General features: G+C 45.4%; 1 protein-coding gene across 11 annotated transcripts in view; it reads right to left on the bottom strand.

Moving 5' to 3' along the window:
* LOC147096861 (ryanodine receptor 1-like) overlaps window positions 1–13,293 on the bottom strand; it is a 461,451-nt gene that overhangs the window by 144,725 nt on the left and 303,433 nt on the right. For all 11 annotated transcript variants that reach the window (XM_085973559.1, XM_085973551.1, XM_085973560.1 and 8 more), the window contains 2 exons: window positions 11,740–11,827; window positions 9,101–9,193 (listed from right to left, as the gene is read on the bottom strand). In XM_085973559.1, the coding sequence (XP_085829685.1) occupies window positions 9,101–9,193; window positions 11,740–11,827 (181 nt within the window). The remainder of the gene's footprint in view (window positions 1–9,100; window positions 9,194–11,739; window positions 11,828–13,293) is intronic.

Raw genomic sequence — 13,293 nt, forward strand, 5'->3', positions numbered from 1 at the left:
ATCTTCCAAAATTCGATAGACTCTGGAACAGTTCCCATGGATTGGAGGGTAGCTAATGTTACCCCACTATTCAAAAAAGGTGGTAGAGAGAAAACGGGGAATTATAGACCGGTAAGCCTGACATCGGTAGTGGGGAAAATGCTAGAGTCCATTATAAAAGATGTAATAGCAGAGCACTTGGAAAGCAGTGACTGGATCGGACAAAGTCAACATGGATTTACAAAAGGTAAATCGTGCTTGACTAATCTACTGGAATTTTTTGAGGATGTAACTGGTAAAATAGATAAGGGAGAACCAGTGGATGTGGTGTATTTGGACTTTCAGAAGGCTTTCGATAAGGTCCCGCATAAGAGATTAGGGTGTAAAGTTAAGGCACATGGGATTAGGGGCAAGGTGCTGACTTGGACAGAGAACTGATTGGCAGACAGGAAGCAAAGAGTTGGAATAAACGGGTCTTTTTCCGAGTGGCAGGCAGTGACTAGTGGGGTACCGCAGGGATCGGTCCTAGGACCCCAGCTATTCACAATATATATTAATGATCTAGACGAAGGAACTAGATGTAATATCTCCAAGTTTGCAGACGGCACAAAGCTGGGTGGGCGTGTGTGCTGTGAGGAGGATGCCGAGAAACTCCAGTATGATTTGGACAGGTTGGGTGATTGGGCAGATGCAGTATAATGTGCATAAATGCGAGGTTATCCACTTTGGTGGCAAAAACAGGAAGGCAGATTATTATCTAAATGGCAATAGATTGGGAGAAGGGGAAGTGCAATGAGACCTGGGTATCCTTGTGCACCAGTCGCTGAAGGTAAGCATGCAGGTGCAGCAGGCGGTTAAGAAGGCAAATGGTATGCTGGCCTTCGTAGCGAGAGGGTTCGAGTACAGGAACAAGGATGTCTTGCTGCAGTTGTACAGGGCCTTGGTGAGACCACACCTTGAGTATTGTGTGCAGTTTTGGTCGCCTTATCTGAGGAAGGATGTTCTTGCCATGGAGGGAGTGCAGCGAAGGTTCACCAGACTGATACCTGGGATGGCAGGAATGACGTATGAGGAGAGATTGGGTCGACTGGGCTTATACTCGCTGGAGTTTAGAAGAATGAGAGGGGATCTCATTGAAACATAAAATTCTAACAGGACTAGACAGACTAGATGCAGGAAGGATGTTCCCGATGGCGGGGGAGTCCAGAACCAGGGGTCACAGTCTAAGGATAAGGGGTAAGCCATTTAGGACAGAGATGAGGAGGAATTTCTTCACCCAGAGAGTGGTGAACCTGTGGAATTCTCTACCACAGAAGGCGGTTGAGGCCAATTCATTAAATATATTCAAGAAGGAGTTAGATATATTTCTTAGGGCTAAAGGGATCAAGGGATATGGGGAGAAGGCGGGGACAGGGTACTGAACTTGGATGATCAGCCACGATCTCATTGAATGGCGGAGCAGGCTCGAGGGGCCGAATGGCCTACTCCTGCTCCTATCTTCTATGTTTCTCTACTAACAGATCCACCAATGCTGGCCAAAATCTACCCTGGATTCATACATTTAAATAAGCCAATGTCTGCTGAGTGATGTTGTAGGTTACAATGGACATTTACCCTAGCCACTGTTTAGGGAGATGACATGGAGCATTGGATGCTGTCCAAGTGTGTTCATGTGGTAATGTTTTTTTTAAAGATACTATTTAACATTTATTTTAAACATGCATCTATCCCCAGCTAGCAATCAAAACAAACAATGCCACCTACAACACCTTAAATGCCTATCAGTGGGGTCAGCCAATGTGCTAGTGGTCCACTTTCAGTAACACTCAGAAAAACAGCAGGAATTCCAGAAAAAATTGGTATGACTTCGAGTCGGTGAAAAATTAAGTTACTGTCAGTAGTAGCATTGCTGGCAAATGATAAGAGACTGCGGATCAATCCTGTTCAACACAATGCCAGGTAAAAGTTGACTATGTATGTGCACAACTTATACTGTACAATTCATGTATGATGCATGTACAAGTATACTGTAAATTGGGCAATTTGTATGCTCATTATAGTAGAGGAACTGGTATCCAAGACCATAACTTGTGCTGGTAATGAAAGAGCTGATATTTATTTATCCACCATCTAAGAAAGGCCCAGCAGCTACATAAATATCTCCTGTATGGTGTGCTGTCAATTTTTATAGAGTGTATGCTGTAGTTTGTTCTGCTAAACAAGGTTGAGGTTACTCTTGACTGAGTTGTTCTCTTACAGATGTAATGTTCTGAGCAGGGCATACAGCATAAGGATATACTGCTGTGGAAGAACAGCATTTCTAGTATGTACACATCTGGTTTGCCAGAGCTAGCAACACTTTGGGTAGCAAGTAGAATTTACTAGCTGAAAAAAATAGGCGAGACACCTGAAAAGCATTTTCAAGAACTGGCGCAAGGGCTTGTATTTTGTGCATAGGCAGATGTTTGAATCTTCAGGGATTTAAATTAAATTATACACACAGCCGTTATACAAGGAAGTTGAATTTCACCCCCCTTTGTGTATTCTGCTTTAAGCCACGTTCGATCACATTTCGAATTATACTGGTGTATATACCGCCTTAAACACCTCAAAACAGTACTTAGATCTACAAGATGGGACATATTCTTTCAGGACTCCTGTATTAGATAAAACACATTCTAATTTAATCACATAAGGTGGCCCACTGCAGATAATGACACTCCCGAGAGAAAATTGTTTTAGTGCTATCAGTTGTTCGTTTCCAAGTTATAAAACAATGGTTTTGTAATTTTATTTCTTATTCCACAATGACTCATTTTGGCCCTGAAATTATGCCATGGTGTACTGATGTATGAATGCTTAATGCATTCATCTTTCTCCACTATTTTAGCAAAATTTAATGCAAAAAAGTTAAGGGTTCGTATACAACTATCCCACAACATAACTTTGTCTCTTAAGAAAAAATTCTGAAATAAATGACACTACAAAATAAGTGAGAAACTTTAAAGATTGTGACATTTGGTATTGGGCTGGAAATTGCTGATAAAATAACGGCGTGTGAATGATGCACGGCGTTATTAATGTGTAAATCAGCCAGCAACTTATGGCGAGGAAGAGATACCTAGTGAATCGCGAATCGCCACAAGTTGCCGGATGATCTGCTCTGCTGCTAACTTCGTGAAAACAACCTCTTGCCCATAACCTCCCTGCGAGCTTCATGAAGTTGCTGCATTTGCACATTATTTGCTCATTAAGCGCCATAGAAAGTTAAGTCTAGTAATTAATAGCGCAAGTACCCTTTTAACTATGTGATAATCGGTAATGACTGCGAACAATCTCTGGCCCAGAAAGTGAATAATTCAATATGTGGAATCTAATTTCTTCAGGTAGTGAATTGTTGTTAGAGATTTTTAATTTTTTTTCTTACTTGTCCTTCTGTCTTTTTTTGCTCTCTCTCAATCCAATCTTTCTTTCCCTCTCTTTATTTCTCTTTCTGTACCTGATTTGACATTGAATTCACCCACTCTTATTCACCCTCCTTCTCAGTCCTTCCTGTTTATTTCGCAATCCTTATATCTCATCGGTTAAGGTGATACACTGTTGCCCCCGTCGTTCACCAAGGTCCCAGATGCCCTGTTGCCCTTGCTGCGCCATTATCAGCTCACACTTCCAGCAACTTACAGGGCAAAATAATTTTGAGCTGAAGGGTGCAGGAAAAAGTCTAACTAACCGGGCACACCATGAGATCATAGAATCATAGAATAGTATAGCGCAAATGGAGGCCATTCGGCCCATTGAGTCTGCGCTGCCTCTTCGAAGAGCAATCCAGTCAGTCCCACTCCCCCGCTCTTTTCCCCATATCCCTGCAATTTTGTCTGCTTCAAGTAATTATCCAATTCCCCTTTGAAGGATATGGGAACTGAATTCAGGGCTTAACTGGACACTGAGGGGGCGATTTTCTGCCGTCAGAGGAGGCGGGTAAATCAGATTCAACGAGGGCAGGTTCGGAACCTGACGCCAACCCGCCTCCGCGGGATTTTGCCGGTTTTGGAGGTCGGAAAACAGTCCTGCCTCCAGCTGGCCATAGCGATACTTATCACAGAATCACAGAAACTCCACAGTGCAGATAGAGGCCATTTCGGCCCATCGAGCCTGCACCGACACATATCCCACCCGATCCCCGTAACCCCTAGACCAACACATATCCCTCCCTATCCCCGTAACCCCACGTGTTTAATCCCCCTAACACTAAGGGTCAATTTATCATAGCCAATCAACCTAACCCGCACATCTTTGGACTGTGGGAGGAAACCGGAGCACCCAGAGGAAACCCACGCAAACACGGGGAGAATGTGCAAACTCCACACAGACAGTCACCCGAGGCCGGATTTGAACCCGGGTCCCTGGCGCTGTGAGGCAACAGTGCTAACCACTGTGCCACCGTGCTGCCCTTATGATCATTAAATGCTCGTTAAGGGCCTCTCTCAGCCGATTTTGAGAGGCCCTCGTGATTTTGAGGGGATTTCGGCGTGCTCCACACACCTTCTAAACCACACCTGGCGGGTTGACTCGTGGGTGGCCTCCTCACTGCTGCAAGTCTAACAAGACATTGTTTATTGCATCAAGGATTACTTGCAGGTGCCAGACCTTGGCTTTAAAAGGTCTCGGTGCACTTTTAGAAGGCCTTCCGAAGTCGGAGGTGCTGCAGCTTGAATCACTCAACAGTGGGACCTCCTTAGAAGACCCTCTCCCCGCTTGCAATGAGCGCTTCCCCAAAGGAGGTATCTGCAAGCAGCATGGGAACCATTCGTTTTCTTTCTGCATGGACCTCAGATGAGGATGAGAAGGAGGAGGAGGAGGATCTGGAGGGGGTCAGAGCGTCGATGTATCGACCAGCAGCAGCACACGAGCACATGGCTGCCCGGGATGACCTTATCCTGGCCAGATTTGCATAGGTTGCCCAAGTTGGCATATGTCCTTGGCTCCATCCTAGGACTTCATTGACAATGGACATGACTCTCTGGCCTCCTTTCACTCAGGCCACCAACCTGACAACGCAAGTGTGGCAGAGCCCGCAATGTGGAGCTGCCTAAGGCGAAAGATCAGAAGGCATAACGCCAATATTTTGGCTTCAAATCATTTTAATGCTTTCCAACAGGGATGGCATTTCATCAATACAAACAGTCTACCAATCTGCACACAGATCTGGAGGTTATATCCCTTGCCAGCTGTACCCACAGAGGTTTCTTTGGCCTCTTCTTCCCAGATGAGTGGAAGAGCACCTCCATGCTAGCTGTCACCCCCTCAAACAACATTTGCAGCGCCTCATCTGAGAGCCTCGGGGAGGCCCTTGCCTTGGAATTGGACATAGTGGTTTCTCAAAATATGTTGCAGCAGTGCAGCATAGGCAGAAATGCTGTGGAATGAGCCAAGGGAGCAAGAAGCCATAAAATCAGACTGGAAAAGTGCTGTCAACAGAGGCGGGTTTCAGTCCCAAAACATTAATTGACCAAGGGCACCCCACACCTCTGAAATCAAGTGGCCAATCATGGGAAAATCTCAATTTTTTGAAATTGAGGCGGGTTTCAAACTCACTCCACCTCTCCTCCAGTGGGAAAATAGTCTGCTTCAGTTTGAGAAGTGGCCGGGAAGGGGGACAGATAATTAAGAAACTTGTACGAATAGGCAAGGCCCAGAGTGCAGGACACAACCAACCTTAAAAAGGCGACACGAGGAAATACTTTTTTACATAATGAGTGGTTAGGATTTGGCATGCTCAGTCTGACAGGGTGGTAGATACAGATTCAATAGTTGCCTTCAAAAGGGAATTTGATAAATACTTGGGAGAAAAAATTGCAGGGACATGGGGAAAGAGCGGGGGAGTGGGACTAATTGGATTGCTCTTCGAAAGAGCCAGCGCAGACTTGATGGGCCGAATGGCCTCCTTCTGTGCTGTACTATTCGATGATTCTACTCCAACTAATGGGTTGAAAATGGGATCATACGGTTACTTGGAAACCTGGGCAATTAAAGACTCAGATTATCCCCGCAGTACAGCATGAAGCCGCCATAAAAGGCATTTATCTTACTTGCTGTCTAAAGATCCACAGTGGTGAATCGTGCATTATAACAAGTATATTAAGAATCATCAAAGCAAACTGAAAGGGATTTGAATACCACTTTTCAGCCCTCCCCGTGATATCATCACTGAAATCAGCAACCTGCTGAGTGATGATCAGTGTACGTGAACCTAGTTTCAACATTCTGTTGGTGTGGCAGGTCAGTACAGGTATATCAATGTACGAAAACAGTTTTAAATTACTGTAGTAGCACTTTCATTCCCAAAACACTCACTACCAATTACAGAGACTGCACAAAGATCTAGAATGAGATTATATGAATTAAGTGCTGACATTTAAAAAAAACCGATATGATTGCTCCAGCACCACAGATGTGCTTACCTGACCTTCAGAGCCTCTTCTTGTTTTGATATGTAAAAATGAGTCATGCGATTTGACAAAATTATAACCAAGTCAATTTTCTCAGTCGAGCTTTTGATTTGCTAAAATAAACAACCCTCAAAACTACTTTTCAGCCAATCGGGAAAAAAAAACTTGGGGGGGGGGGTGGGGGGCGTGATTTTCATTCAGAAGTCGGGAAGGAGGCGGGACTACAACTTTCGGGGTTGTAGTCCCGCCTCCATCGAGATGCGGCCAATCCACGCGATTTTCACTTGATTGACCTTGTTGAGCCTGCCCAGCAGGCTCAGCAGGCCAATTAAGGGCCACCTGGCAACAGGTGACGTCACAGACTGAAATTTCGTCTGTCAAGACGTTTTGGCAAATGAAATATCAGCGTTTCGCAGCTGTTTGAAGCTGTCAAACACTGACAGTCTTACTTCTAACCTGAGTCCTTCTACACAGACTCAGTTAGAAATCTCACTGGCACAGAAAGCTGCAGGCTGTCACTCTTGACAGATCGCAGCCATTCTACTTTCTGTGCCGGTTAGATGATGGACTCCCGAAACCTAGAGGAAGGAAGGCTGAAAAGGCAAGTACAGGTAATTTAAACTTCTTTACACACTTTAGACACACCAAACACACTTGCCTTTGCACTCATGCACCCATCACTCACCTGAACACCAACATCTCGACCCCTCCAAGTTCTTCAACTCGACGGCCCGACTCCTCTAACTTGGCGTGGTTTGGAGCCATCGGGAATCCCACACTTCAAGCTTTAAAATAGGGATTAGGCTAAAAACTGCCTGTTAACTACCTGTTAACAGGCAGTTAATTGGCACTAATCCCTTCCCGCCTCGGGTAGGCGAGTCCCAGTGCGGGATGGTGTCGGGACCCCCGAATTCGGGACTTTAACCGCCCGCACGCCTCCAATCCCGACTCCACGGGTCAATGAAAATCGACCCCTTGGTCTCCCCTTCAAAATGGATGGTGGCAGCCAGGAGGAATCGGTAGCGAGTAAAATATTTTTTAAAAATTTTTGCAGGGGAGAAGAGGAAGGGGAAGTTGGGAAAGATATAATAGGTTTATCCTTTTAAAAAGATCAAAGATAAAAAAAATTAAAAATGGTGGGATAATGAGAAATAAGAGACTGGGAAAAATAGGGACAAGGAGGAAGCAGAATTTAAAATCCTTTGGGCGTGATCTTGCCAGCCCTGGGGAGGTGGGCCTGCCGGGAAAATGGCAAAATCTGGGGGCGGGTGCCCAACCTGTCTCCATGCCATCTTGCCAGGAGGCGGGTTGCCGACCCATGCCGGGTCCTGTCCCCTTGGAGGCGGGAAGGGGATTATAGTCACTTAACTGCCTGTTAACAGATAAGAGGATTATCCCCAGTTTACCCACACAAAGGCTCCAAACCCCGCCAGGGTCACCGAGGCGAGCAGTGGGTCTGCGGGGTGCAAAAGTGTGCTGTGAAGGTAAGTGATGGGTGCAAGTGTGGAAAGGTAAGTATGAGAGGTAAGTGGAAAGTGTTAAAAAAAAAGTTTACTTACCTTTGTTTCTTCCTGCAGGCTTCAATCGGTGGGGATGCGGAGAGTCTCGCACCTCCGCAGCAGAGATGACAGATGGCCGCTGCATTCTCCAATGCAACAGCCATCTAATTTCTGCTAAAGAGGTTTGATGAGTCTTTAATTCAAGAACTCATCAAGCTACAGGGAATGTCAGTGTTTGACAGCTTCACAGAGCTGTCAAACGATGACAATTCACCTGTCAAAAATTTTTGACAGATGAAACATCATACGCTGACGCTCTCTGCAACCGGCTTTCCCTTAATTGGCCTGCTAAGCCCGCTGGGCGGGCTTAACAAGGTCAATCAAGGGAAAATAGCGTGGGTTGGCCACAAATCAATGGAGGCGGGACATCGACCCGACAAGTGGGAGTCCCTCCTCCAACACACCCCCATTGGCAAAATCGTCCCATTATTTCTAATTAAAATTGTGTTTGGAGTGTGTGTTTTAGTTCTGTATGGTTAATATTAATGCAAGGAAGCTATGCCTGACAACTGAGAGTAGCTTTATCACTGTAACATTAGTGTTTATTTCAGCTTCACAGTGTGGGAATTGATAACTTTCAAAAATGACCGGTCATGGGAAACTGAATTTTCCCTCAGTAGACAAAAAGTAAATTTTACAGCAATAAGCTTCACATCTTGAAAACCAGACTGAAAATGCTAGTGTCTACATGTTTTAGTGTATTGTACTGATCGGAATAAAAGACTGTGAGGGAATGAATACACCCTAAAAAAAAGATTTCGTATTCTTTTAACATTTGCAGGAAAATGTACAATTAACAGCTTACCATTAATATTCTGGTTGATGATGTATTGTAACATTTCACAATTGTTACACCAATGAAAAATCATTGTGACAGCCTTAATTATAGCAAAATATTAGCTATGACAAAGGTGGGTAGGTGGATTTTGTCGAAGAAATGTACCAAACGAGCACCCACCCCTGTTCATTTTCATTCAGCATATCACTCTCTGGATTATGCGTCAGTGTTATGGAGAAGTGGAACACGTTAAATTACAGTTTTGAAGGTTCGCTACATAAAAGGTGCGTCAGCTGTGGAAACAAAGGTCTCACAGATTAGGGTGGACACCTTACCTTGGACATCTTGCTTTTGCTGTCTGCAGTGAGAAATGACATGTTGTTGATTTCATTCTGCACCACAAAGTTCTGCTCCTCTCGTTTGAAATTCTGAGAGAGAAAAATAAACTGTTGAGGAACTGTGGCAGTTTTGTACTACAGACTCGCACTGACTAGGGACTAGTTTCAGCTGTCCAAACTCCGTTAACGTATGGTTGCAGCATACAAGGATTCTGCAATTACAGTATGCCCATTGCGGTACAAATTTGCAGGAAAATTGAAGTGTGCAGTTGCTAACCTGCACTTCAATTTGGCTGATTTATCTACACCCAGGCCCAACCTAATTAGTGTGTTTCAGTACACCGTGATGGGCTCTAGTCTAAACGCTGGACCCAATTTAACATACTCAGGGAAATAAAGTGTGTTGTGACTGCACTCTCTACCTACCACCATCAGACTGACGTGCCCTCCTCTCAGTCTGCTATTCTTCAACCAGTAAGTACCATGGCTGCAGTGTGTACCATCGACAAGATGTACTGCAGCAACTCGCCAAGGCTTCTTCTGCAGCACCTCCCAAACCCGCGACCTCTTCCACCCAGAAGGACAAGGGCAGCAGGCGCATGGGAACACCCACCACCTCCAAGTTCCCCTCCAAGTCACACACCATCCCGACTTGGAAGTATGTCACCAATCCTTCATCGTCGCTGGGTCAAAATCCTGGAACTCCCTCCCTAACAGCACTGTGGGAGCACCTTCACCACACGGACTGCAGCGGTTCAAGAAGGCAGCTCATCACCACCTTCTCAAGGGCAATTAGGGATGGGCAATAAATGCTGGCCTTGCCAGCGATGCCCACATCCCACAAACGAATAAAAAAGTAAATTAAGCGTGTGGTTGAGTGAAACAGGCTGAGCACTTCAGTTTGCTCTGAAGCACAGCCACTATTGTGCCTGTGTGGGCAAAACCGTAAAGAACCCGTATGGGGTTGAAAATGAGGATGAACAGAAAACAGCGAACATCGTGAATAACTTTTTCTCGGGAGGTTTTAGAACATAAACAATATAGCAGCATCAAACACAAATCATGTGTGCTTCAGGACTTTCACATGAGTAAAGCGGAGGTTCTAAATAGCTCAAGGGGCTGAAAATCAACAGATTGGAAACAGGCAAATATAGCTCCCATATTCAAGACGGAAGATAGAGCCATACTTGGCAACTACAGACTCATTAGCCTGACCATAATCAGGAGCTAATGAGATCAATAATCAGAAGTAGAGTGGAAAAGTACCTATATGGAAATAAACTAATGACTGCCGTAACAGCTTCAGATAGGCTATTTCTTGCCTGACCAACTTCATAGACATTCTTCCACTGCCAAATTGACAGAAACACCTGTGATTAATGTACATGATTTTGGAAAATGCCATTAGACAAAAAGTTGCATACTTGGAAAGGAATATACCAATATACACTTATACTTCTCAACCTGGCTTCAAACTATTTCCTGATATTCATTTTGCTTCAGACAATGCTTGATGCTGTTCATTAGAGCCGACAGCAGAGGCTCATTCAACATTGTTTATGGCCTGCACAAGCACACCCTCAGGAAAATCATGTTCTGAGATATGCTTATATAATCATTATATTTGATGTACTGTGTGTGGAATACCAGCTTGAAGAATAGATGCTGAAGATTACATCAACAGTACGAACATGGGCTTTAAGGGGGAAAAATGTGGTTGCTTTGCGCCTCCTATTAGCGCCCTAGAGGGCGCAAAGCAACTAGCGCCTGGGTGCGACACCACCAGCACCTCCGGTGAAATTCAGCAGGAGGTTAGCAGTGGCGGTAACCGTTAGCACCCCACGGCGTCGGCGATGATGTCATCGCCATGCGCAGCACCCCGCTCGCGATCTTCGGTAGCGCCCCCTGACTTACCGCCAGACGTTATGTCCAACGGGGTCAGGGGGTCCTACCTGCGGCCGGGGCGGCGCTATTTAAAGGGGAGGTGCCAGGCGGCCATTTTTGTTGCTGGCCGCCTGCCAGCACCTGCCCCTGTTGCCGTTCCCGGCCTTCTGAGAAGCCGCCCCGCGGAATGCCGGCTGCACTCCCGGAGCCCGGCACTTTTCTTGAGTGCCGGGCTCTTTTGCCGGCACTCCGATCCCCGGTGGCCCAGCTGGGCCCCAGGTCGCGCTGCGCAAGGCCCATCCCCTTTAAGAAGGGGTGGAAGGCCTACAGTACCGCGGCACATCGCGCCGTGATATTGACTCGCAGCGCCCCAAGAGGGACGCGGGGCGCTTCCAGTAACGCCCCTCCTCCCTCTCGGGGCGCTACCTGGGAAAATCGGCCGTGGGGATGTTAATTTTTTCGGGGCGCTAAAAGTAGCGCCCTGGCGAAGTTAGCGCTCCAGAGGGGGCGCGACTCAATTTTCTCCCCTAAGTGTTTCATACTAAGTCTTTGGAGTACGTTTTTAAAACTACTTTCACAATTTCAGTATTGTATGATTTTTCACTGGGAGATCTATGCACTAGATGCCACCTATGTCCCATAATTAAGTTGTATGTGCAAAACAGGTAAGAGAGATAATAGGCAACAAAGAAATCCAGCACTAATGAAGCCCGATAATCTTGATCCAGTTTGATGAAGATTGCGTAACCTACGTGTGACTTTGACCACAATATGAAGATGTCTCCCACCATTCTGAAAAGCTCTTCAGCATCAGGGTTTGGTTCTGTTAACCATTTGGCTCTGTGAATATAAACAAAAACCAAAAATAACAACCGCAAAGAGAGGAATAGATGTTTCTAGAAAGGAAGTGTACTTAACATAAGAACATAAGAAGTAGGAGCAGGAGTAGGCCATACGGCCCCTCGGGCCTGCTCCGCCATTCAATAGGATCATGGCTGATCCGAACCTAGACTCACGTCCACTTCCCTGCCCTCTCCCCGTAACCCCTAATTCCCTTATCTGCTAGGAAACTGTCTATCTCCGTTTTAAATTTATTTAATGTCGCAGCTTCCACAGCTCTGAGGTAGCAAATTCCATAGATTAACTACCCTCTGAGTGAAGAAGTTTCTCCTCATCTCAGTTTTGAAATGGCAGCCCCTTATTCTAAGATTATGCCCCCTAGTTTATATAAACTACCAGACAATGACAGTTAAACGAAAAAAAACCCTCTCCAAACAACCCACGTGAGGAAAGCGTCTGCTTAAAATGAGTTGGAAAGCAATATTTAATAAAGGTACTGCTTCAATACCAATCTACACAAACTCTGACTACCTATTTAATTATGTATTAACCTGTTGAATGAACTGACTTATTTCCAAGTAACCAACTGCAAATTATTACTTGATAAACGAGGACTAATTACTTCACACTTGAGGACCATTGATGATCATGCAGATTTTTTGCAACTTATTTCATTAAAAAATAATTTCTTCAGGAAACTCTCGATTTACCGGCACCTAAATAACCGGAAATCTCTGTTAACCGGCAAAATGCAGGAGTAGGTTCAGGTAAGTTTTACTTCATGTTAGTGGCTGTGTAACCGGGGTTCCTGCACCTGTTGCTATGCAACAGGGGCGCCTGGATCTATGGCTGTGTACGGGGTTCTCGTACCTTTAACTATACCTCTATGTAATCAAGATTTTTTGATAAACCAGCAGCATGCTGGTCCCGTCGGTGCCGGATATAAAAGAGTTTCCTGTAGCTTTAATTCAGACTGAGCTGACATCGAACTAATCTTAAGGTACTCAATAAAATGTGGTTCCTTTTGTACAATAATGTCGCATCATATAGAAGGTAAGTGAATTAACCGATAACACATGGCTCATGTGATCTCCCAGCTGGTTTTGATCGCCTAAGAGGTTCGGAGAGGAACATTACAAAGTAATTTTTCCCTTATTGGCCCTGGGATTTTCTCTTTTTTGCCCTGCCCAGGAGGTTACATGGCTGGGGAGGAGGCAGGGGGTAGTGGTCATGTTCTTCAGCCATCATGAGTTTGGTGCAGGCTTAGTAGAGCAACTGGTCTTTTCCTGCCCACCATTTTTGTATGTTGTGTGAAGTACGGTTTTCCCCCGCAGAGGTCCTGCCGAATTTTAATGACAGGACCTCTTAAATATTTTGACTCTGTTCCCCAGCCGGCAGCCAGCCAGATTGAGAGGCAGGCTGGCTGGCTGACAAGACGGGAAGGCCTGCGGTACCAGGCTGCAGCC

The sequence above is a fragment of the Somniosus microcephalus genome, chromosome 34, assembly GCF_052327205.1.
Source record: "Somniosus microcephalus isolate GS21.2 chromosome 34, FLI_Smic_1.0, whole genome shotgun sequence".
NCBI classification, from domain to species: domain Eukaryota; kingdom Metazoa; phylum Chordata; class Chondrichthyes; order Squaliformes; family Somniosidae; genus Somniosus; species Somniosus microcephalus.